Genomic DNA, 25746 nt, shown 5'->3' on the forward strand with positions numbered 1-25746 from the left:
TGACTAAGTGGTTATTTTCAATAATAATTTGGCCTACATAAACTAACCTTCCTCTAAAGTAGCCAGAATACTATGAATACAAGGATAAAATGCAAAAACAATCACTGTTATCTTGTGTGTTTATATAACTATGCACAAGGATTTGTTATCATTATTCTTCATGAAAATCTTCATAATACTGAGAAACAAAAAATGTAACATAATAGGACTAATATGTATAAATACATCACAGATAATTTTCCTTCTGAATAATAGTGTTTATCATTTTATAAATACCCTACAATAACCTATCATTTTTAAAAACTAATTATGAAAAAGACTTAAGGATAAGTAGTTAAGACCAATTATTGATCAATTTTTATATTAAGAAAAAAAGGCATTGTTTACTTGTACATGCAGATCCTTCGTTTCCACACCCTTTTCTATATTTGTAAAGTTACAAAAGAAGGCTTTATGGGGAAGAAGTTCTGGGCCTCATCTCTTTTCTTTGCAATCAGGTAGAATGGCAAAAGGATAACCAAGAACATGTTGTGTTGTAACTCTTGTAAAAGAGGACAGGATATTACAAGAGAGAAATTACAAAGGGAGCCTAAATGTCCCGGGGGTTGGTTGGTTGGTTTGTTTGTTTGTTTGTTTGTTTTTTGTCAACTTGACATGAGCTAGGATTAACTGGGAAGAGGAACTTCAGTTGAAAAACTGCCTCCATCTGATTACCTGTAAGCACATCCATAAGGTATTTTCTTGATTGCTGATAAATCTGGGAGAGCTTAGCCCTTGGGGGGGGGGGGGTGGCACCTATAGGCAGGACATCCTGCATGATATAAAAGAACAGGCTGAGCAAGCCATGAGGTACAAGCCAGCATGTAATGTCCCTCCATGGTCTCTGCTTCAGTTCCTGCTCCAGGTGTCTGCTTTGACTGCCTTCATGCAGGACTGAAAGCTGTAAGGTGAAGTAAACACTCCCCTCGCCAAGTTGCTGTGGTCATAGTGTATATCCAAACAGAAATGAAACTAGGACACTAACATAGACTTAAAATCCTCCAAAAACTGGAAAAATGAGAAAGGAAAAAATGAGTGACATTTTTAAAAAATGAAACAGATAAGGAATCCTTTAGTGATGGGCAAGAAGCTGGGGTAGGAAAGTGAAATCCAAGCAGAAAAGTAGCAGTGATCCCAGGGGCATTTAGAGGCCAGCATACAGATGGCCTCTTCATTCAGATCATCCAGGTTAGGGGCTTCTGAGTCTCTTCATCCTCATCTTCTTTTAGGAAAAAAAAAACATAAAAATAAATCGTAACAAGTCATAAGCACAAGACTTATAATGTTTTCGTTAGAGTTTCCCTGGTACTTCTGAGGAGCAGAAACCCATTCTATGGATATTATACTTAGGTTTTTAAAATAATTTTTTCTCAATTATAGAGCTGATATTTGCTTATTATACATAAAGTAAAAATAAAGAAAATATGTTCCTATTACCAAAGAACATAACAGTAATTGTTTGGAAGACACTAGTATCCTGTTCGTGTACATTAGTAATTGGGAGCTTGCTGCTATCCTGTATTTATACTGACACATAATAATGATTTGAATACTACTATGTTCTAAGTATATAGTAGGTAACTGTTTTCCAAGAATAAGGTACACTATTATAATTTCTATGTTATGAGGAAGTAAGAGTTAAGGCTTACACTATTGACCAATAGTGCTAACTATCCTCTCAGCTCTGTAAGCCAACTCTATTTTAGCCTTTTGTATCTTTCCAGTATAGTTTTTAGCTGCTCTGATACTAACAGTTCTGTAGATTTGCAGTTTACTACACAATCAGTTCAGCCGTATCATCCCTATTCCACAAGGTGGTCCCTCCATTCATTTTCCTGACAGGCCTCAGCTGACAGAGACAGAAAAGTGGGCTTCTTTCTGTCTACATTACTTCTCTCTCTCTCTCTCTCTCTCTCTCTCTCTCTCTCTCTCTCTCTCTCTCTCTCTCTCTCCCTCTCTCCTTCCCTCTCTTCCTCTCTCTGTTTTTCCATTTCTCCTCTCTCCTCTCTCTCTCTCTCTCTCTTTGAGTTAGCTGAGATTGTTGACGAGATAATGGCATTCCAAGGAAACAGAATGAGAAGCATGAGATGTCTTGATGTTTAGAAACAAACTGTCACACTTCACTGCAGATCACAAGGCCCAGTGAAACCAGAAAAATATTTGGGGCCACTTGCCCACATACATAATTTAAGATTGGTTGGTTGGTTGGTTGGTTGGTTGGTTGGTTGGTTGGTTGGTTGGTTTTAGATTTGGGGTTTTGGCTTTCTAAGACATAGTTTCTCTGTGTAATCTTGGCTATTCTGTAACTCATTCTCTGTAGACCAGGCTGACACAAATTCACAGAAATCTGCCTGCCACTACCTCCCAAGTGCTGGGATTAAAGCATGTGCCATTACTGCCCAACAATTTAAGATTTCTATATGACACAAACATGGAATTTGCTAAAATTTTATAGTCAAAAGTCATTATCCTGGTTATAAGTATATATTCTTGGCCATACATGTTACCTTGACTTGAGTACCAAAACTCTTTTGAGCCTATCCCAAGACCTTAAGATTTGGGATGTATAACTAGCATGTCATTCTCATGTTTGTTCTATGGTTATTTTGCCTACATGTGTGTCTGTCCACCACTTGCGTGCTTGGTGCCCACAGAGGTCACAAAGGGCAATGGACTCCTCTCTAGAACAGGAGTTACATACCATCGCAATCCACCATCAGGGTGCTAGGAATTGAGCCCTGTTCCCCTTAAGGAACAGCCAGTGTTCTTAATGGCTGGCCACACAGGTTGTGAACTTTCTGTTCTGAAAAAGCAGAACATCTAGAATTTGAGAATTGTAGTTGTCAACAAGAAAAGATGGACTTCTTGAGGATGTTCTGGTACAACTAGTTAACGAAATACAGTTATGCTTATGTTTGTTGTAAGAAACAAAGCCTGGAATAGGGTTTTTCGGTCTCTTACAGAGGTTGTATCAAAAACATGTTTTGCAAGAAGTGTCGACCAAGTCATTACAAATACCAATAATAACTAGTATAAATGGGTTAATATGTTTCAAAGATTTCTTTAAAATGACAAAAGATACGATGCTCATAAATAAGAATCCATGACTTGAATAAATACATGAAGATTGGCAAGGGCTGGATAGGTGCAGTGAAGGACACATTTAAATAATTGATATTTTATGAAAAGGTAATTTGGGAAAGTGTGACCTATGGCTACTCTAACAAGTATAATTTAACAAATAGTAGAAAGGTTGTGGTTATTTCTTTTATTAGTCAAATTATAATTATGTTGTAGCCATTTAGATACAACTCTCTATAGTGCTAATAACGTATTTTATTCCAGTGACATTCATTGTTGTACATCTGAATGATGGGATGTAAGCACTGATGATTGTTATGTGTGACACTTACTATCAATTTGACAAATAAAGATTCACTTTGCCCATGAAGGATGGAAATAGACTTCCTACTTATAAATATTTCATGAGCCAAGTTTAAAATCATATTATAAAAAGCTTGATGATGATTTATTGTGTGACATATCATATAATTTCTACATTTTACTTAACCTACAGTCTCTTCCTGATAATTGAATCATCATTTGCTGTTAATTCTGTGCTACCATGTATCTAAGTTTATCCACCAAGCATGAGACCAGTTAGTCATATGCAGCGATACAGAATATCATCATGCAAAAGCTAATTCATTATGTTTACTATTAATAAAGTTTGTTTGACATCATTCCAATGACTAAGACATTTTGAGTACTTTTATGAAGAATGGCTATTTAGTACTTTCATGATGTCATAGTCTCAGATGTTTAGTCTTCATAGTTAACGTTGAGTATGACTTTTAAAATACATTTAATAATGCATAATAAATTTATTTTTATGATAGCAAGAGCATAAGTAAAACAGATTGAAAACGACTGTTGCATTAATAACACCATGTTAAAATGTAAGCATACCAACCAACCAGAGCTTCCAGGGACTAAGCCACTACCCAAAGACTGTACATGGACTGACCCTGGACTCTGACCTCATAGGTAGCAATGAATATCCTAGTAAGGGCACCAGTGGAAGGGGAAGCCCTTGGTCCTGCTAAGACTGAACCCCCAGTGAACTAGACTGTTGGGGGGAGGGCGGCAATGGGGGGGGGAGGGGAACACCCATATAGAGGGGGAGGGGGAAGGGTTAGGAGTGTGTTGACCCAGAAACCGGGAAAGGGAATAACAATCGAAATGTAAATAAGAAATACTCAAGTTAATAAAGATGAAAAAAATGTAAGCATAATTTTAGATTGCTGGCATTCACTTTCTAGTTTATTTATTAATATAATTAATATATGTTACTTAATAAAACTAATAGTTCACAAGTAAATATACTAGTCTTCATAGAAGCCTTGTCTTCCATACTGATATTGTTACTCAGAAGTTATGAGATCCTTAAAGATAAATCTAGAGGACAAAAATTACTTAGATTTTTATCAACAAGCATACACTCACTGGCCTCTGTTAAAACATCTCTCGTTATTTTACACTTGTGATGTTGAAAGGCATCATAAGTGTGATAAGAATCAGAATATAAAATCATGTTGACTATAAAGTGCACACTGAAGAATTAACAAAAGAACTATGAATATAGAAAGGATAGAGTGAGTCAAGATTCCTCTCAAAGTGTTTATATCCCTGTAAAAAGAGAGTCAGTAAACAGATTAATACTGCTAGTAAGCACTAAAGAGGAAGTATCAGTGAATTAATTACAGATAAAGGAGTGTCCATATTTAATATAAATTATTGTTTGGGGAGAAGTAATATCTTAATTCTGAATGGTCAGAAGAAGCCAGGGCAACAAAGAAATCAAGCCACTGGACTTGAATTCTCTTAAAGTGAATTTTTAGAGACTTGATTTGTATACTGAAAGGAAGCAGGAAAAATGAAAACATTGGTAGAATTATAACAGTGATCTCCCTCACAAATGCATATACATAACTACACACATTTGACTTTCATCATTACAGAACTGTCTATGAAATAAATACAGATTAGCCTGAAGCATAAACTGAACCTCGGATCCCAAATGCTAATGACGAGGGGTTAGCTTGAATATCACAGTCTTTTCTCTTCTAACCTGTTTTCTGGAGTTTCATGAAGCTACATAAACAAGATTGGTCTCCATGGGAAAGGAGGGAAGCAGGTTGTGGGATATAGGCTTTTCTGAAGCCTGGTAATATTAAAATGCTAAATTTGGAAAACAGGAGAAAGTGTTCAACTTTTATACTGCAAGTTTTTTAAATATATATATATAGGACTGCACCTCTGATGATGGGTTGGTCTCCATAAGAGATAAGATTGCCAGAGTCCTGGAAGCAAGTAGAACATACTTTAATATTTTACAAAAGAACGCAATATTATTGGTATCAGAAATTTTAGAAACATATGACCATAAGTCCTGTCCTAGAATTTCGTTACACATTTAAGGAATGTCTGAAGTACCCAAAACTATACACTTGTATTTTAACAAAGAATTCTGGTGGATTATTAAGATTATATAATTATATGTGTAGGAACACTAACCAAATTTATTTATCATTATGAAAACTTGGAGAAAAGCTATGTCAACAAAATAAATGAAAGTAATTAAATTCCCAAAAATCCACCCCAATTATTGAAAGTAATATTTTGGGGAAATATTTAGTACCATACAAAGGGTCCAAGGGGAAAAAAAACTGGTAATGATTTAATACTTGAAAAAAGAGGATCTGGAGAGATGGCTCAGAGCACTTAACTATTCTTGTGGAGAACAAAAATGTAGTTTTCAGCACACATATGACAGACACCTCAGAACTGTCCCCAACTCCAGTCGTGTCATCCTCCTTTGGCCTCTGCAAGCGCTGCATACATGTGCCATGCACATAGGCAAAACACTCACGCATAAATTAAGTCAATTTCATATATAAATATGTGTATATAGGTCTCAAGAGACAAAAAACAAGATACATCAGTAAATGAAAAAATATTTAGAAGCAATACAGTTTAAGAACAATCAACAGTGTCTACATAATTAAACATATTTGGGCTCAGGGAGCAAGAATCATGTCCCTCAGTAGCTGATTTCTTCATACACACCAGAAGAAGGCATCAGATTCCATTACAGATGGTCCTGAGCCACCATGTGGTTGCTGGGATTCGAACTCAGGACCTCTGGAAGAGCAGCCAGTGCTCTTAACCACTGAGCCACCTCTCCAGCCCCTGATTTCTTCAAATAGCTCTCCAACTTTGCCCATGTCAGAAATCCTAATTAAATTCAGTGAGTCACCAAAAATTTAAAATAAAACCATGAAAGTAGAAGGAAAAATGGATTTCGTAAGGGAGAAGAGAGGATAGTGGATAGGGACTTGGATCAAAGACCGTTTCATATGTGTGTATGTATGCGTGTGTACATATGTAAGTATAATTGCAAAAGAACAAATAATGTTCAGAATATATCACCCAACATGGGGATGTTAATGCCAGTCTATAAATGACTGTATAGTAAGAACAAAACAAATACTGCTCAAGTATTAATTTAATGTTTGGGCACTGGTGACATTTCTCAGCAGGTTAAACCTTGCCCTGCATGCCTGGCAAGTTGAGTTACATCTCCAATCAGTAGCCTTCCTCTACACAAAAGAGAAACAAGCCGAGAAAGTCATTAGGGAAACGACACCCTTCATAATAGTCCCAAATAATATAAAATACCTCGGGATGACTTTAACCAAGCAAGTGTATGATAAGAATTTCAAGTCTCTGAAGAAAGAAATTGAAGAAGATCTCAGAAGATGGAAAGATCTCCCATGCTCATGGATTGGCAGGATTAATATAGTAAAAGTGGCCATTTTACCAAAAGCGATCTACAGATTCAATGCAATCCCCATCAAAATACCAATCTAATTCTTCAGAGAGTTAGACAGAACAATTTGCAAATTCATCTGGAATAACAAAAAACCCAGGATAGCTAAAACTATCCTCAACAATAAAAGGACTTCTGGGGGAATCACTATCCCTGAACTCAAGCAGTATTACAGAGCAATAGTGATAAAAACTGCATGGTATTGGTACAGAGACAGACAGATAGACCAGTGGAATAGAATTGAAGACCCAGAAATGAACCCACACACCTATGGTCACTTGGTTTTTGACAAAGGAGTCAAAACCATCCAATGGAAAAAAAGATAGCATTTTCAGCAAATGGTGCTGGTTCAACTGGAGGTCAGCATGTAGAAGAATGCAGATGGATTCATGCTTAACACCCTGTAGAAAGCTTAAGTCCAAGTGGATCAAGGACCTCCACATCAAACCAGATACACTCAAACTAATAGAAGAAAAACTAGGGCAGCATCTCGAACACATGGACACTGGAAAAAATTTCTTGAACAAAACACCAATGGCTTATGCTCTAAGATCAAGAATCGACAAATGGGATCTCATAAAACTGCAAAGCTTCTGTAAGGCAAAGGACACTGTGGTTAGGACAAAACGGCAACCAACAGATTGGAAAAAGATCTTTACCAATCCTACAACAGATAGAGGCCTTATATCCAAAATATACAAAGAACTCAAGAAGTTAGACTGCAGGGAGACAAATAACCCTATTAAAAAATGGGGTTCAGAGTTAAACAAAGAATTCACAGCTGAGGAATGCCGAATGGCTGAGAAACACCTAAAGAAATGTTCAGCATCTTTAGTCATAAGGGAAATGCAAATCAAAACAACCCTGAGATTTCACCTCGCACCAGTGAGAATGGCTAAGATCAAAAACTCAGGTGACAGCAGATGCTGGCGAGGATGCGGAGAAAGAGGAACACTCCTCCATTGTTGGTGGGATTGCAGACTGGTACAACCATTCTGGAAATCAGTCTGGAGGTTCCTCAGAAAATTGGACATTGAGCTGCCTGAGGATCCAGCTATACCTCTCTTGGGCATATACCCAAAAGATGCCCCAACATATAACAAAGACACATGCTCCACTATGTTCATAGCAGCCTTATTTATAATAGCCAGAAGCTGGAAAGAACCCAGATGCCCCTCAACAGAGGAATGGATACAGAAAATGTGGCACATCTACACAATGGAGTACTACTCAGCTATCAAAAACAATGACTTTATGAAACTCATAGGCAAATGGATGGAACTGGAGAATATCATCCTGAATGAGGTAACCCAATCACAGAAAAACACACATGGTATGCACTCATTGATAAGTGGCTATTAGCCCAAATGCTTGAATTACCCTAGATGCACAGAACACATGAAACTCAAGAAGGATGACCAAAATGCGAATGCCTCACTCCTTCTTTAAAAGGGGAACAAGATCCGGAAAAAAAAAAAAAAGAACCAAAAAAAGGGGAACAAGAATACCCTCGGAAGGAAATAGGGAGGCAAAGTTTAGAACAGAGGCAGAAGGAACACCCATTCAGAGCCTGCCCCACATGTGGCCCATACATATACCGCCCCCAAACTAGATAAGATGGATGAAGCAAAGAAGTGCAGGCCGACAGGAACCGGATGTAGATCTCTCCTGAGCGACACAGCCAGAATACAGCAAATACATAGGCGAATGCCATCATTAAACCACTGAACTGAGAACGGGACCCCCGTTGAAGGAATCAGAGAAAGGACTGGAAGCTTGAAGGGGCTCGAGACCCCATATGTACAACAATGCCAAGCAACCAGAGCTTCCAGGGACTAAGCCACTACCTAAAGACTATACATGGACTGACCCTGGACTCTGACCTCATAGGTAGCAATGAACATCCTAGTAAGAGCACCAGTGGAAGGGGAAGCCCTGGGTCCTGCCAAGGCTGGACCCCCAGTGAACGTGATTGTTGGGGGGAGGGCGGTAATTGGCAGGATAGGGAGGGGAACACCTATATAGAAGTGGAGGGGGAGGTGTTAGGTTGATGTTGGCCCGGATACCGGGAAAGGAAATAACAATTGAAATGTAAATAAGAAATATCCAAATTAATAAAGATGAAAAAAATTTTAATTTAAAAATAAAAATAAATAAATAAAAAATGAAATAAGAATGAAAAAAAAAGTCTAGGGGCTGGGGATTTAGCTCAGTGGTAGAGCGCTTACCTAGGAAGCGCAAGGCCCTGGGTTTGGTCCCCAGCTCCGAAAAAAAGAACCAAAAAAAAAAAAAAAAAGTCTAAGGAACAAACCAACTTCATAGTATTGTCCTCTGACCTCTGTATACATGCATGTGGGCCCACAAATATCCTATACAAGTATGCAACTAAATTTTATTAAAAATATTAAATGGATTTAGTTTATATGTCTACAACAGAAATACAAATATCTGAAGAGAAAGTTTTCCCCAAAAATGCCAAATTCTAAGGAGCAAGTTGTTTAATTGTACATATTTGTAACACAGATGTAACAATATACATATTGCTTATGTAGAGTCATAAAAATAAACAAATACAGACCAGAATAACTAATGGCAGTGGTCACCTGAAGAGAGAAAAGGATGATGTGTCTAGAATGAGAAACGAAGTGGTTAATTGGAGATAGTACTTAACTAGATCTTCACTGATTTCTAAGTTCTTCCCCCATAGGAAGACCAGCAGCCTCAACTAACCTAGACCACTGAGATCTCTGACCCTGAGACTAACCACGAGGCATACACTGACTGATCTGAGGCCCTCTGACAAATATACAACAGAGGACTGCCTGATCTGGCCTCAGTTAGGGAAGACACACCTAACCCTTGAGAGACTTGAGGCCCAAGGCGAGGGGAGCCCTAGTGTAATGAGAAGGGAGACGTCTTCTTCGAACCTGGGGGTGGGGGTGGGGTGGGATGAGGAACTCTGGGAGGGCAGATCAGGAAGTGGGCAATGACTGGATTTGTTTTTTTTTTTAAAAAAAAGGTAATTAAGAAAAGAAATAAAAAAGCCCAAAGATAATATTACTCATCTCACATTGTTACTATGAAGATTACTGACATTTATCATATTGTGACCATCATTATCATTGTGAGACTCATAACAGTAGTACTCATGAAATAAAATATATGCATAATCTATGTTTAAAATGTATGTATATTGGAATCTGACTAAATACACTGTAAAAATAGTGGCAATACATTGTTGTTTACTATGGTAAACTATTTTAATGTATACTTTAACATTTCTAGAAGCAAATAACTGAAATATGCAGTTATACAATAGATATTAGTGAAATTATGGCTCAATTTTTAATTTTATCTTCATGCTTCCACATAAACACCTTAACACAAAATATTATACTAATTATTCTGTTACTCTGTGTAGGCTACTAAATTTAAATGGCTTCTAAACAACAGAAGTGTGCTTCTTACCATTCCTAAGTCTGCGAAATACAAAATCAAGTCAGCTTCATGTGCAGTATTGTTTGAGAGGTCCCCTGCTATTCTGTACGTGCCTGTCTTTTCACTGTAACCTTGCAGAGTTGGAGAGATCCTTCTCAGCCCCACCATGAACTTGATCACCTTTCAAATACTCATTTCCTGATGCCATCATCAGCTAAACCAGAAAGTCAAATTCTCCACCTTGGGAATACACAGATATTCGTACAATAGCATTTACCATCTTTGTATTCCTAGAACACAGAGCAGTGCATAGTACTTGCTGACTGCTCTTTGAGTATTTAATAAAATATATAAACACAGTTGTAGTCAAAAGTGCAATGAAAGGAAAACAAAGTTAGAAAAAATACTGAACCTGAAAGTGGGTCATTTATGTAAGAAATGTAGCACGAGAGATGGCGCCTGGTAATACAATTTCCAGTTCCAGTCCCAGCCCCACTGGAACTGTCACTATGTGGCAGTCTTTTCACACACTGAACTTTTCCCAGTTATTAGGGAAATTCCCTACTTTCCACTTGTCTACCATTGTTTGCCATACCTAGAAACACAGTTCCTGCTTTTCAATGAAATGAGTGTGCGCTTCAGCACACCGCCTTTCCCCTGTCTCTGAGCCAAGGCACACAAAGCATATGCCTAAATCTACAGCAGCCTTCACTCTAAGGTTTCTTGCTTTCCTGATGAAAGACCTCCGAGTGATTTTAGGCCAGTTTAAATATCTAGAGTCTGAGAATGGAGATTGACTAGTTGTGTCCCTCCTTGTGCTGTTTAACTCTTGGAGTTATAGCTACTTATTACTTGACAATATGTTAATTTCTCACTTAAATCTTTTGAAACTGGTTTAAAACCTATCTGAATCCTGTCATTTGTGAATTATGCTCTCTCTGGGAACTTTTTGATAATGAACCACATGTCCTATTCTTAAAATACTAGGACAATATTATTCATTTTTAATATGGTTTCATGGCTTCTGTGATATGACTCTATAGTACATGTTAAATTGACCACTGAAAGAATTCTTTACAACACAGTTGAACTGTGACACCACATTCTCCATAGTATTGAAAGACTAAATAAAATCTTTTTAAATTTACTTATTTTTATCTAATTGCTTTATCAAAATTTCCTATGATCCCTGATGTTTTAGTCAGTGTCTTTTTCAATAAAGAAGTTTAGAGAGTACACCACAATATAAGAGGTTTTAGAAAATCTTGACTAAATCAAATGTAGGAGAAAACTTTCCTTTACATTTAGAAATGTATAATTTTTTTTTATTTCTTACTACTATTTCCTTCAAAAAGAAAAATTTAGTACAATATAATGATTAGGGAAGAAAGCTTAATCATAGCTGAATTTAATAATAAGGAGTAATCAAAATGTGATTTCATTAACATGTTTTTCTGGTAGACAAGTCATGAAAGGTGATGGGTATATTTTTATTTCAAGTTCAAGGAAGAGAGAGTGAGCAACCATAATTTTGGATCTACTCCAAGTAATTAAAAAGTTGCTCGTAGTGAAAAATAAATCAAATGATTTAATGACAGTAAATAGATCAATCTGTAAGAAAACAAGTTTGCTAGAATTAGCCTCTCCCAGGGGCCAGCCCCTTAATAGTTGCCCAATGGTCAGCCCTGAAACCATGTTACCAAACAACAAAAAAGAACTCAGCAGTGTGTGTGTGTGTGTGTGTGTGTGTGTGTGTGTGTGTGTGTGTGTGTGTGTACACAGAAAAAAATGAACTTGAGAGTGACGGGGGAGAGTTGTCCATGGGAGGAGTTTGAGGGGAGGTAGATGGTAGGAGCTGGAGGAAGGAAAGGGAAGAGGAAAGTGATATTATTCTATTTCAATTAAAAACACTAAAAGGTAACTTTAAAAAGAAAAAAAACAACAGAGAACACAAAAGTGGCCAGGTACATTTAGAAGTTTTATTTAACTAATGTGGCTTCTCAATTTTCAACTTTAAATGTGCAGCTTATGTATTTACATATATTTCAGGCTACATTGATGGAATTTTGAAGTCATGAAAACATCAGATGAACCAGCCTGCAACACCTTGGATTCACATTGGAAAATGAAGTGGAAGCTTAAAGAATGTGGCCTTTAAAGGCAGGCAGTACTGGAGACATTAACTGGCTGGTGGTGTCAAAGCAGACCAGATCCTAGACAGTAGAGGTTATCTTAGTCCAGTATCAAGGTTCAGGACAAAATGTACAACTAAAAACTTTTCATCCCTTCCTCTTCTGCTTCAGACAGGTACCAGCATAGGTGAATTATGATTTTCCCTGGTTGAGAGTGTTTGGTTTTGCCTATGTAGACCATGCCTAGGAATGAAATACTTCTTTTATTTAATATAGATTATAATGGGAAACACTTTCACAATGGCTGATTTCAAGGACTTGGTTCCAAACTGAGCCGAACTTTCCCGATGTACTTCGTAGTCCGGGAAAACTGTGCTATGCTGGCCCAGTTTTGAAAGGCCACCATGCTCGGTAATAGAAGGATATCATCTTATTGCTGATATCTTTGGAGCACCCCAAGCAGACACAGAAAATGAATGGAGGCAAAGAGTGTGACGGAGGAGACAAGGAAGGCGGTCTTCCGGCTATCCAGGTTCCCGTGGGTTGGCAGCGTCGTGTGGACCATAATGGCGTGCTTTACATCAGGTGAGCTCTCATTATCTCTTACCTCCAAGTGTGCAGTTTCAAGATGAAGGCAGTAAAAGACGATCCTCTGTAAGGGAACAAAAGGTTTTGACTGACAGCACCTAACATAGACGAATAAATGACCTCTGTGCTAGAAATACACAAGAATTTTTCCTCTGTGCTCTTTAGCAACGTAAATTTCCTTAGATTATTGAAGAGAATCTTTATGTATTACTTTTGTCTATGTGAAGTTATCTTTCTGCTTCTCTGTAATAATGATAAAGAAAATGCAAAGCTTTCTAAAAGGAATCTAAACAAGAATACTATATTCACAGGAGAATGTAAAATACTGGAAATAGACCCAACATCTCATTTTAAAAGTCATCCTGCTACAGAATACTCCATCTAGCCTTTCTGAAGCTAATTAGCAATTTTCATTGTTAGACCTTTTAGCTTAAAGTAACTTTTACCTTTTCTGTAAGATTTTTAATCATTTTTCTTACTGTAATAGCAAAAACAAAGTCATGATGCTCATGTTTTTGGCAAGCATATAAATGCATGTGTGTATGTGTGTGTGTGTGTGTGTGTGTGTGTGTGTGTGTGTGTGTGTGTGTGTGTGTGTGTGTGTGAGAGAGAGAGAGAGAGAGAGAGAGAACGAGAAGAAAATGAATGGAATAAATTGTCTGGCTGTTAATAAAGTTTTAGCTCCCTACCTAGGAATGGTGACCCACTTCTTTAACCCTAGTGTTTGGGAAGGAGAGGCAGGTGAACTCTCTGTGAGTTCAAGACTACCTTGGTCTACATAGCAAGTTCTAGACCATCCAGGGCTACACAATGAGTCCAATTCTTAAAAAAAAAAAAATTAGCCTTCTTTATTTAGCTGTTGATGCCTAAATTTATTTATAGTTTTTTAATAAGTAATGACAGATTGGATATATACATTTTTGTGATACACTTCAAAATGGAAATATTTACAAGATACAGCACATAGTGGTGATATGGGTTTCAGTGTGGCTTTTGTAACCTAACTTCAACAGAATTCTTCAGTTCTACAAAGATATATATATTTGGTGGGCATTATGGTGCATGCCTATAATCTTAAAATTTATGATATAGAGGTAGGAAGACTAGGGCGTTAGAACAGGCTTTGGCTACACAGTGAGTTAAATCAGTCGGGGATACCAGAAACCCTATCCTTACAAAGACAAAGTAAAAACCAAAAATATACGAATGCAATATTCTTTGAATGAATGAGATATTCTTTGATATATAAATATTAAAAAATCATATGCCATAACTCAAGAAGGCAGTTTAGATATGGATTTGTTTGGTTTGGGTAAGAAGTTTCTTGAGATAAACTTAATTCCAATTGAAATTTCTTTGTCGGATATATTTCTTTTTTTTTCTGTACTTTTAAAGGTGTTCCCTGTTCATTTACTGAAAGGAATAAAAAAAAGTAGGGAATGTGTAGTCTAGCCCATGAAAATAAGATACACAAACACTCATGATTAATTTCCTCAAAGTATTCCTACTATCACCATTGTTCATAGATTGCCAGAAATATCTTATTACTAATACAACACTGCACATTATCAGAGACATGTTTGTATTCATGTTGTTCAAGATCTATAAAGAAAAAAAATTACATACAACCTGGACCAAGTGATTCAAAGTCTTGATAACTATTATGAAATCAACTTTTCACATCACTTTGACCAAAAGTCAGGTTAAGTCTAGGAGTAAAAAAGAAACAAATTGAAGTCTAAGAATTCACAGTGACCTTGTGCATGAGTTTCCAAATCTCCCTAGTCTTGAATGTCTGATAATCCTCTCAGTATAATGTCTTCAAATCAAATCTGAACACCAAGAATTCTTAGAGAACTTTCCAGATAAGGTAAATGTTTTCCAGTTAAATCAAGCCAACATGGATCTGATCTGTTTGGCTGATGCCAGTTAAATCACTGCTGGAACGTTAGTGGGAAGTTAGCCCACCTTCTGCTGCTCCCGTCCACACACAGCTGCCTGCACACACCTGCTGCCTGCACACAGCCCTGCACGCACAGCTGCCTGCACACAGCCCTGCACACAGCTGCCTGCACACAGTCCTGCACACAGCCCTGCACACAGCTGCTGCCTGCACACAGTCCTGCACACAGCCCTGCACACAGCTGCTGCCTGCACACAGTCCTGCACACAGCCCTGCACACACCTGCTGCCTGCACACAGTCCTGCACACAGCCCTGCACACAGCTGCTGCCTGCACACAGCCCTGCACACAGCTGCTGCCTGCACACAGCCCTGCACACAGCTGCTGCCTGCACACAGCCCTGCACACAGCTGCTGCCTGCACACAGCCCTGCACACAGTCCTGCACACAGTCCTGCACACACAGCTGCCTGCACACAGTCCTGCACACAGTCCTGCACACAGTCCTGCACACAGCTGCTGCCTGCACACACCTGCTGCCTGCACACAGTCCTGCACACAGCCCTGCACACAGCCCTGCATACAGCCCTGCACACAGCCCTGCACACAGTCCTGCACATAGTCCTGCACACACAGCTGCCTGCACACAGCTCATCTCTGGATTAGTTTCCAGCCTTTCCTGCCTCGTGGCACAGAGGCTTCATGTTAGTTAAGCTTGCCACCTGTTTCCGATCCTTTAAGTGTTATCTGTGATTCAAGACATAACTATTTTTACATTAATTATTACTACCAAAAGTTAATTAAAGAGCTACAACTGAAGAAAAAAGACTGAACTGAGTGTTAGGGAAGTATTTTTAAAGTGTCTGGAGTATTCTTAATAGACTTTAGGAATTCTTCACTTTAGGCTAAATTTTACAATTAATTCTCTCTAGGTTGCCATCCATACACTTTGTTTTAAGTAAAATATTGAGCGGTTTCTTTGTATTCAACATACTAATTCTTCATGAGAGAAAAACAATATCTTTTAGTTACATTGTTTATCAAAATTATCAGACCTATAAAGGCATCTGTGCCTCTGTCTGCTACAGTGAAATTCCAGTCTACAATGTGAAATTATTATTTTTTCTTGTCATCTAAAACACCCTAAATAGGTCACTTAAGATGGAGAATTTTTTTAGGCTTTTTCTTTGTGCCAAAGTAACTTGTATAATTTTTTATGAACACAACATAAAGTTGCCTCTTAACATAGCCCATTTCAAGTACTGTTTCAGTGGAGGCAGAATAGACTCTATCCAGGAGTGATGGTTTGCATGCTGCCATTTCCCTTTTTCCTCAGCCAGCCTAAAGCAGATCTCATGGTTCAAATGAAAAACATTACCTTTGCATCTTTTTCCTCTTCCTTTCTTACTTGTTAATGCCCTTTCCTAAGTATAGGAGTTTCCCTTTAATCCAACCCAAGGTTTACAAAATACATTGTCTCATTTTCTATGAAAATATGTATTTTCCTGAAAAATATTTCAGTTACAAAGAAAGAAACAGTGTTAACATCTGTAATTTAGTAGCTAACATAATATTGGAAATAAAATAACTTTCTATACTAGGAAAATACTATCTTATAAAGGACCAATAAGTCTATCGATTTTACTTTCTTTAAAAAAAAGCATATACATTTTTCTTTAAAAAGCATGTGCACTCATGTATGTAGTCAGATTGTTTGCTGATGTTTTTCTAAACTGTCTTACAGCCCCAGTGGGTCTCTGTTATCTTGCTTGGACCAGGTTAAGACATACCTGCTTACTGATGGAACATGCAAGTGTGGCTTGGAGTGTCCTCTTATTCTTCCCAAGGTAACCGTTTCACAGCACAGCTACAGCAGCGTTGCAGTCTGGGTTTGGGGTCAATCATTTCATGTATTTGCCTTTCTCATCTGGCATCTCACTTCTACCTTAGTATTCACTTCAGTTATTTTGTGTGCACTTTGGAATGCTTAAAGATTGTGAAACAAATAATTTGATTCATTTTCAAAGGTGACATATTGCCTCTTTCATTGGAGCTTTGCTTATAGTACAGGGTGTTTATTTCACTACTATGGCTACTCAAATCTGTAATTGTTCTTTTTGCACTGGTATTGGTAAATCTGCCACAGATGCTCTTAAAAATCACAAAGTTCAACTCTCATTGTAAAAATATGAAGCAATTTTACTGCTTTACAAACTAAAAAAGCAATATAATTTAAAATGGTGAATATTACTTGGAATAAAATAAATAATTATTCTCTGATATGTGTATTTAGTACTAATTTTAAAACTAAAGATTAATAAACACCCTTTTCTTTTTGTATATTACCATATTTTTAAAAGAAATTTATATAATAAGAATTTTTGACGTACAATAGATTTTTAGATCAGCCATCAGAGTAAGCAGCAGGGAGAGTAGCCAGCCGGGATGCTGTGGCTTTTCACGTTTGTCACAGTGTGCTCCATTTGTTTCTGTGCTGTCACGCCGTCAGGAAGTACCTAAATTACAAACATTATTAGATTTTATACCCTTCCCTGTCTTTAATTAAATTAACTATCATAAAATTTGTATAATTTTCATTGTCTGTCACTAAAAAAATACTATTTGGCCAGAAGTATTTTTAAATTATGTAAAGTTGTTTTCCTTCCATTTAAAACCTTAAAGGCTTAATTCCTGTTTGTAGTTTAATTCGTGCACAGCCTCTCTCTGTGTAAGCAGGAGGTTTTCTCTTAAATGTCTCATAGACGTACTATAAACAGAGTCTGGTTTTCTTCCAGGTGTTTAACTTTGATCCTGGAGCTGCTGTGAAGCAGAGAACGGCAGAAGACGTTAAGGCAGATGACGATGTCACAAAGCTGTGCACACATAAGAGAAAGATCATTGCAGTGGCCACCCTCCACCAAAGCATGGAGGCCCCACACCCTTCTCTGGTGCTCACCAGTCCTGGAGGAGGAACAAGTATGTAATGCTGTCACAGGGCTAGGAAATCTCCTGACTCCATCCTAAGAGAAAGGGTAGCTAGAAACCGCCATGCGAGGGATTGCTTAGTCTCTGTTTTGAACATCCACAGTTTTGTGTGTTCTAACATTTTGAGTATAAACAGCAAATTCTCTTTGAAAAAAATTAGCATGGATATGTTTTTCAAATATTCTTATTCATAACATACAGTTGCATAGGCAAAATCAATACTAACTAGCAAATTAAAATTAAAATTCTGTGTCTCTGCATACAGAAAAGCTAACAGGAATAAAGGCTACATTGTTTTATAGAAAACATCCGCTTATATAGGGCTAGATTTCAGTGGATAAGATCAAGTTCCAAATAGAGCTTACCAATACTATTAGACGTTTGTTTTATCTTATTATGTTTTATTTTTTTATTATTATCCCTTAGAAGCCTGTTTTCTAATGGGAGACAGATAGGGGTGGATCCAGATGGGAGGGGAGAAACTGGGGAGGGGGGAGAGCTAGGGGAAACTGTAGCCAACATATAATACATGAAAAGGTCCATTTTCAATCACAGTCAAATAAAAAGAAATTAACCATGTTGCTTTTTTGTTAGTCATAATAGCTATTTATTAAGCACCTACCCACATTCAAATCACTTGGCCAAGAGTTTTTTATAGCACACTCTGACAACACACACACACACACGCACACATACACTCTCTCTCTCTCTCTCTCTCTCTCTCTCTCTCTCTCTCTCTCTCTCTCTCCCTCCCTCCCTCTCTCTCTCTCCCCTTCCTTTTTAAGTAAAATGTTAGCACATTTGTGTATGAAGTGTGTTTGTGTAGACGTGGACATGCATGGTCACAGTGCATATGTGACGGTCAGAAGGCACCTTCCAAAAGTCAGTTCTCTCTCACGGTCAAGCTCAGGTTGTGAAGCCTGGTGGCAAGTGCCTTTACCCACTGAGCCGCCTCCCCAGCCCTGACACTCTCCTTTGTAAGAAATTGCCAAGGTACAGAACAGTGCCAGGGTATTTGCTGAATTCCCCTATGCTGTGAAGTTTGCTTTTCCAGGCTGTACATAAATACTCTTGCTAACCTCAGAATCCCCCTGATGAAGAAGGATATAGTATCATCTGTATGTTGAGGTAAAGGCTATCCCCCTGTGCCACTCACCACAATCCAGTGATGCCAGTAAAATTCTAGGAGCTAGTCTGTAGTCTGTATTCAAGTTCCTTTTATTTCACTACTAATAACCCTGCTAGCATTAAAAAGTTCCATCCTGTTTTAGAATCTAGAATATAACCTGAGATTGTATACTGTAATTAGCTTTTACATTTCTTTAATCTTCAATTCCCAGCTTGTGTCAATCTCTCATGACATTGACATTTTCTTTAGGCACATGGGCTAGCTTTGCAGAATGTTCCTCAGTGTGGATTTCTTCACTGTTTCCTCATATTACATTTATGCCCAAGTTTGGTAGGAATGATATGTGAATGATGTCCTATCTTCTTCAACAAGCACATAATGTCATCTAATCCTCTGTTGGTTCTGATTACTTGCTTAAGATTTGGTCCATTTGACTTTCTCACTGTTAGGGTATAGAGATTCTCCCTCTCCCCTGCCCCCCAATGATCAATTTGTACTCTGTGGGATCACTTGAGGCTGAGGAACTTCTGCTCATAACATTCATGTGAACTACCTTCACAATAGTACAGGCTGACATTGAAACAGTAACTCAAAACAAATGTAAGTGACTCCTCAGTGTCTGTCTGACGGCTGGCTGATTCTGCTCTGCAGAGCTCTGAAAAATATCCCTGTGATGGATCGAACCATCACCCACGGCTGTACGGCAGAACTCACGTCAGCACTACTCTGAAAAGTGATTTCCATGTAAAAAGAATAGAAACCTTATTCCATAATTATATACCATATTTAGTGTGCCATAAATAGTGGGTGGCATGGAAAATAATCTGAGTTGAGTGGGAGATTAATAATAGGAAAACTGGAGCCAAACCAATGAGAGGCCTGGATGTAAGAATATTTGCATATCATACTCATAACTATAAGGACTCAGGCCAAGACTGCAGAGAAAGAAAAATTGGTATTTAGTTGCTGTTAGCATAGAGCTTCTGTACAATAACCCACTAACTTTGAACAAGGAATGATCAAAAGAATTGTTCCACTAAAATAGAGAAAAAAAATCTTTCAGGGAACTTATTTCCTAACAAGGTGTAGGTTCTTAAATTCAAATTGGCTCCAGCATTATAAATGTACATTTGATAGTACTAAGTTATTTAAAACTGCCCTGACACCTTAGCATAGCGATTACCACTTTGCATGCATTTGGCACGTGTGTTGCTTATGCTCTTGTTTTGAGATTTAAGGCTGCCTGTACAGCCAGGCACCACATACATGCCTGGTGCCAGCAGAGGTCAGATAAGGACATCTGATTTCCTGGAACTGGAGCTACAGATGTGGTCAGGTGCCATGTGGGTGCTAGGATCTCAACCCAGCCCCTCTGTAAGAGCAGCCGGTGTTCAACTCCAGCTCATACTACTCTTAAACTCGCTGATCACACACCCTCTTGAATCCTGACATTTGCCCACCTCTGCAATCTGCACTGAAACCCCTAGCAGAATCAGAGTCTAGGACATTTACTGTACCTGTACATACAAGGTCAGTTCTTGAGAAGTGTGTTGCATCTCCTTCTAGAGCGGTGTTTTGTTGAAGTGCATGGTTTTACTAGCCTCACACATAACCTTTGTTTAAGTGATAACTTTATGTTACCATAAACTGAGGTTTAAGTAATTAAGACTTCAGACTTACAGAGCAACTTTCACCTCCCTTTAACATAAATGTTAACTCCATTTCCATTTGTTCTTTTGAATATACTGCATATACTTGACAGTACCTGACTAGCACCAAGATTTGCACTTTCTAACTCTACTTTAGACCCTGTCATTCATCATCAGCCTGACTGTTGTCTATTTAACATTTCTGTTATTTTAAAGATAATAACAATTATCCCCAGATATAGAAGAAACCACAACTATTATATAAATTCTGTTAGCTGAATATAAAAAATGCCACTATAATCTGTATCTTAATCATGAGATTATAAATAATTATATAAATATATTGAAATTTTTTTAAAATGCAAACAGGTAACTCAAATTACTATACAGAATGTAGCCCATAGTCTTGCTAGTGATGCTACTACATTTAACTATTCTTACTATCCACTAAGTACCATGAACTGCATATCTTAATCCATTGTTCCTTTAATTAAGAACCTTTAATGATCCCTCTTTAACAATAAAATTAGCCTCAACTAAGTGTATCCTCTGTCTTCTGTTATGTTAATTAGTCCCAACATAATTACTCTTTCAAAGAACCTCTACCATAGTGGAATCAGGAAGTCTACGTATTCCAATCGGGACACATGCTCACTCCTCCATGCTAGAATCTGTGTGCCCACGGTGGAGAAATGCTGCCTTAAAAGTTATTATATGATTTGACCTGTATACTCTCTTGCAAATAGTAGAAGTTGATTCATTTTAAGTGTGTAATTACCCCTTAAGTGTACCTCTGATTGCAAATGAATCTAAGTATAATTGCTAATATGCTTTTAAGTCTCAAAATAGATATGGCAGATACATAGCATGATTGGTGGCACTTTCATCTCCTGTGCCTTAACAGACGTCCTGGCATTTCTCACAGAGTTCAGCTCTAACAGCATTCCTTTCAACGCAGCTCTCTAGGAGCCAACACAAATTAATGGGAATTTGCATATGAGAAGATTATTTGACATCTTTGTTTTAGACATGCAACATTATAAAATAAGTATTCTTAGGGCCTTAAATTTTTTTTAAATCTTAAAATTCTGACATGGTAGGCTGAAAATTCTGTCTGATGGGCCAGCTTGCTTTTGTTGCCTGTATTCTGTCTGATCTCCAAAGGAACTAAAGGGGTTCTGAAAAGATGGAGAAATGAACTGATGTGAAAGGGAATACTGGATTGCAAGCCAGTACTGAAGACTCTAACATCCCAACTACACTGTACATGAGAAGTCCGTCCTTATAAAAGGACTGTAGCATCTTACCCAAGCTGGTTAACTAAATCTATCTTCACAATAAGAACAAATTAAGAAACTGTATTATGCCAAATTCCAGATGCTTCTTATCCAAGAAGCTAAGCATGGTTATACCACTGCATGTATTCTTGTTATCGGTGCTGTGATGAGGAACAGAAACCTCATTTACTCAAATCACAGAGACGAGTAGTCTTGCCCTCACAGAGATAAATTCTAGGATAAGAAACTATTTCCATAGTATCTCAGGAGGTTTCAGTCAAGTAACCAAAACACTTATAGAGGAACTCATTGTCTTGTGCAAATAGCAATTTATGTAAGCACCACACAGATTACGATTTTTTTCTGTTGTGACTGTTCTTAAAAATTGCAAATGCAGCAAAGCAGCAACACTGCCATCACCATCTGGGCTGTCAGTCTTGGTGTTTCAAATTCTCAATATTAAAATGACTAATGTCAGCCTGTACTGATGGTTATGGCCATGCGTTCTTAACTTACAAGGAGTAAACAAGGGTAATAATTAGTTACTAAGACCCTTCAGCAATTAAGGATGAATAATATACTTTGTTTAAATCAAAGTTTAATATAGCTTACAAAATTGTTTTCACAGCATACAGTTACAGCTTTCACTTGCATTCCCAGGTGCCCTTGTTGCTCCCTCCTCAATTTTCTCTTTTCTTCTCTTCTTCCCAACACAGAATAAATGAGACAACTAACAGAATTCTTTTTCTCTTTCCCATCAGATGCAGCCCCAGCAGTACCTTCCCGGGCGGCAACTCCAAGATCAGCGAGAAACAAGGCTCATGAAGGAATTACAAATTCCATAATGCCAGAGTGTAAGAATCCTTTCAAGCTAGTGGCTGGATCATCGAATGCCATGGGAAGGTTATACATGCAGGACCTGCCTGGAAGCCAGCAGCAGGAACTCCACACTGTCTACCCCCGCCAGAGATTGGGCAGTAGTGAGCACGGACAGAAATCTCCATTTCGTGGCAGCCATGGAGGCCTGCCCAGCCCAGCGTCATCAGGGTCCCAGATCTATGGAGATGGCTCAATCTCTCCAAGGACTGACCCTCTTGGAAGCCCTGATGTCTTCACAAGAAATAACCCTGGTTTTCATGGAGCTCCCAATTCCAGTCCTATTCACCTGAATAGGACTCCTCTTTCTCCACCTTCAGTAATGCTACATGGTTCTCCCGTACAGTCATCCTGTGCAATGGCTGGAAGAACTAATATACCTCTTTCCCCAACCTTGACTACAAAGAGTCCAGTAATGAAAAAACCAATGTGTAATTTTTCAGCTAATATGGAAATACCACGAGCAATGTTCCACCACAAAACACCCCAAGGCCCACCTCCCCCTCCTCCACCTTCTTGTGCTCTTCAGAAAAAGCCATTAACATCTGAGAAAGATCCACTTGGCATTCTTGACCCTATTCCTAGTAAACCAGTGAATCAGAACCCAATTATCATTAATCCAACCAGTTTCCATTCAAACGTCCACTCTCAGGTACCTGTGATGAATGTAAGCATGCCTCCTGCTGTTGTTCCTTTGCCAAGTAATCTCCCTTTGCCAACTGTAAAACCTGGTCATATGAATCACGGGAGTCATGTACAAAGAATTCAGCATTCAACTTCAACCTCCCTGTCCCCTTCTCCAGTGACATCCCCAGTGCACATGATGGGGACTGGAATTGGAAGGATTGAGGCATCGCCCCAAAGATCACGCTCATCTTCCACATCATCAGATCATGGAAATTTCATGATGCCACCTGTAGGACCCCAGGCCTCTTGTAGTGGCATAAAGGTTCCACCTAGGTCACCAAGGTCAACAATAGGTTCCCCAAGGCCATCAATGCCATCAAGCCCTTCCACCAAGTCTGATGGACATCATCAGTACAAGGATATCCCTAACCCATTAATTGCTGGAATGAGTAATGTACTCAATACCCCAAGCAGTGCAGCCTTTCCTACTGCACCTGCCGGAAATGGTTCTGTAAAGAGTCAGCCTGGTTTGCTGGGAATGCCTTTAAATCAGATTTTGAACCAGCACAATGCTGCCTCCTTTCCAGCAAGTAGTTTACTCTCAGCAGCAGCCAAAGCACAGCTAGCAAATCAAAACAAACTTGCTGGTAACAACAGTAGCAGCAGTAACAGTTCTGGAGCTGTTGCCAGCAGCGGCAACACTGAAGGACACAGCACTTTAAACACCATGTTCCCTCCGACTGCCAACATGCTTCTCCCAACAGGTGAAGGTCAAAGTGGTCGAGCAGCACTAAGAGATAAGTTGATGTCTCAGCAAAAAGACTCATTACGGAAAAGAAAGCAGCCACCTACCACAGTGTTGAGTTTGCTCAGACAGTCTCAAATGGATAGTTCTGCAGCTCCTAAACCTGCACCTGACTTGCTAAGGAAGCATGGGCAGGGGTCATTTCCCATCAGTTCAATGTCTCAGTTACTACAGTCTATGAGTTGTCAAAGCTCTCACTTGAGTAGCAATAGTACCCCGGGTTGTGGGGGATCAAATACTGCTTTGCCTTGCTCTGCTAACCAGCTGCATTTTCCAGATCCTAATATGAATTCCACTGTTCTTCAGAATTCACTGACACAGAGCATACCTTTAAGAGGGGAAGCCGTGCACTGCCACAATGCAAACACTAACTTTGTTCACAGTAACAGTCCAGTTCCCAACCACCATCTTGCAGGTTTAATAAATCAGATTCAGGCTAGCGGGAACTGTGGGATGCTCAGTCAGTCGGGCATGGCTTTAGGAAACTCATTACATCCCAATCCACCTCAGTCAAGAATTTCAACGTCCTCCACTCCAGTGATACCAAACAGCATTGTTAGCAGCTATAATCAAACAAGTTCTGAAGCAGGTATGATTTTATTAGAAAAAAGTACCCAAAGGTACTAAAGTTTTCTACAGTTTTTAAATTTTTGTACCGAAATATTTATTATGATAAGAGATGTTCCTTTCCCCATTGTGAAAATTCTCTTCATTTCTTTAGTATTTATAATTTTATTTACGGAATGATGGGGACTCGTCTTTTAGAAAGAATACCAACTAAGGGTATTCCATGTGTTTTGTTATTTGTTGTCCATCTATGTCATTTTGAATATTGTTTGACTTTCGATTGATTTCATAACCATTGGACTGTACATTGCAAAGGAAGCCGCCGAAGGCAAGGTGTCCTGGGTCATGACATGCGTCCTTGGTTTTCACCAACATAGAAGTTATTTATCTAGCTTCGGTTTGTACACAGGTAAATGAAGCTCATCTTTGAAAATCCAGAAAGGCAAAAAGAAGTGGATTTCTTTTTTTTCTTGCTGCTCAACAGAAATAGGTCACTGGGTAGGAAAGGGTCACTAGAGGCTGTGTGAAGTAGGAGGTCATCTTCTAATGTGTTTCTTACCCTAGTTTGCTGTCCTTTACTACTTGTTCAAGAAAATTCAAACATGGATATTGGCTACTTCCTTTTTTAAAAAAAATAATAATTTAAATTTTCTAATAAAATGAGGCTTGAAAACCTGATTTCCAGAATTTTTTATCATGGAATTGCTTTAAAGTTTCTCATAGAGCTGAGCTATATTTTTAGCATCCCTATTACGGTTTTGGACCCAAATTATTATAAATCTTCATGCACAATTAACAGAGACAAGTTTATACAAAAATAACACATTAGAAAAACTGTGT

General features: G+C 38.4%; 1 protein-coding gene across 26 annotated transcripts in view; it reads left to right on the top strand.

The window, feature by feature from the left end:
• Mbd5 (methyl-CpG binding domain protein 5) overlaps window positions 1-25746 on the top strand; it is a 405513-nt gene that overhangs the window by 320216 nt on the left and 59551 nt on the right. For 16 of the 26 annotated variants that reach the window (XR_005502931.2, XR_005502930.2, XR_010064610.1 and 13 more), the window contains 4 exons: window positions 12419-13086; window positions 16736-16838; window positions 17787-17967; window positions 22793-24928. Coding sequence is in view for 21 of the 26 variants with exons in the window: in XM_063283556.1 (XP_063139626.1) it covers window positions 12974-13086; window positions 16736-16838; window positions 17787-17967; window positions 22793-24928 (2533 nt within the window). In the remaining 5 variants the exon portion in view is untranslated. The remainder of the gene's footprint in view (window positions 1-12418; window positions 13087-16735; window positions 16839-17786; window positions 17968-22792; window positions 24929-25746) is intronic. The other 10 variants (XM_063283559.1, XM_063283560.1, XM_063283551.1 and 7 more) reach the window with 4 other exon arrangements.

This window comes from Rattus norvegicus, chromosome 3 (genome assembly GCF_036323735.1).
Source record: "Rattus norvegicus strain BN/NHsdMcwi chromosome 3, GRCr8, whole genome shotgun sequence".
In the NCBI taxonomy this organism is placed as follows: Eukaryota; Metazoa; Chordata; class Mammalia; order Rodentia; family Muridae; genus Rattus; species Rattus norvegicus.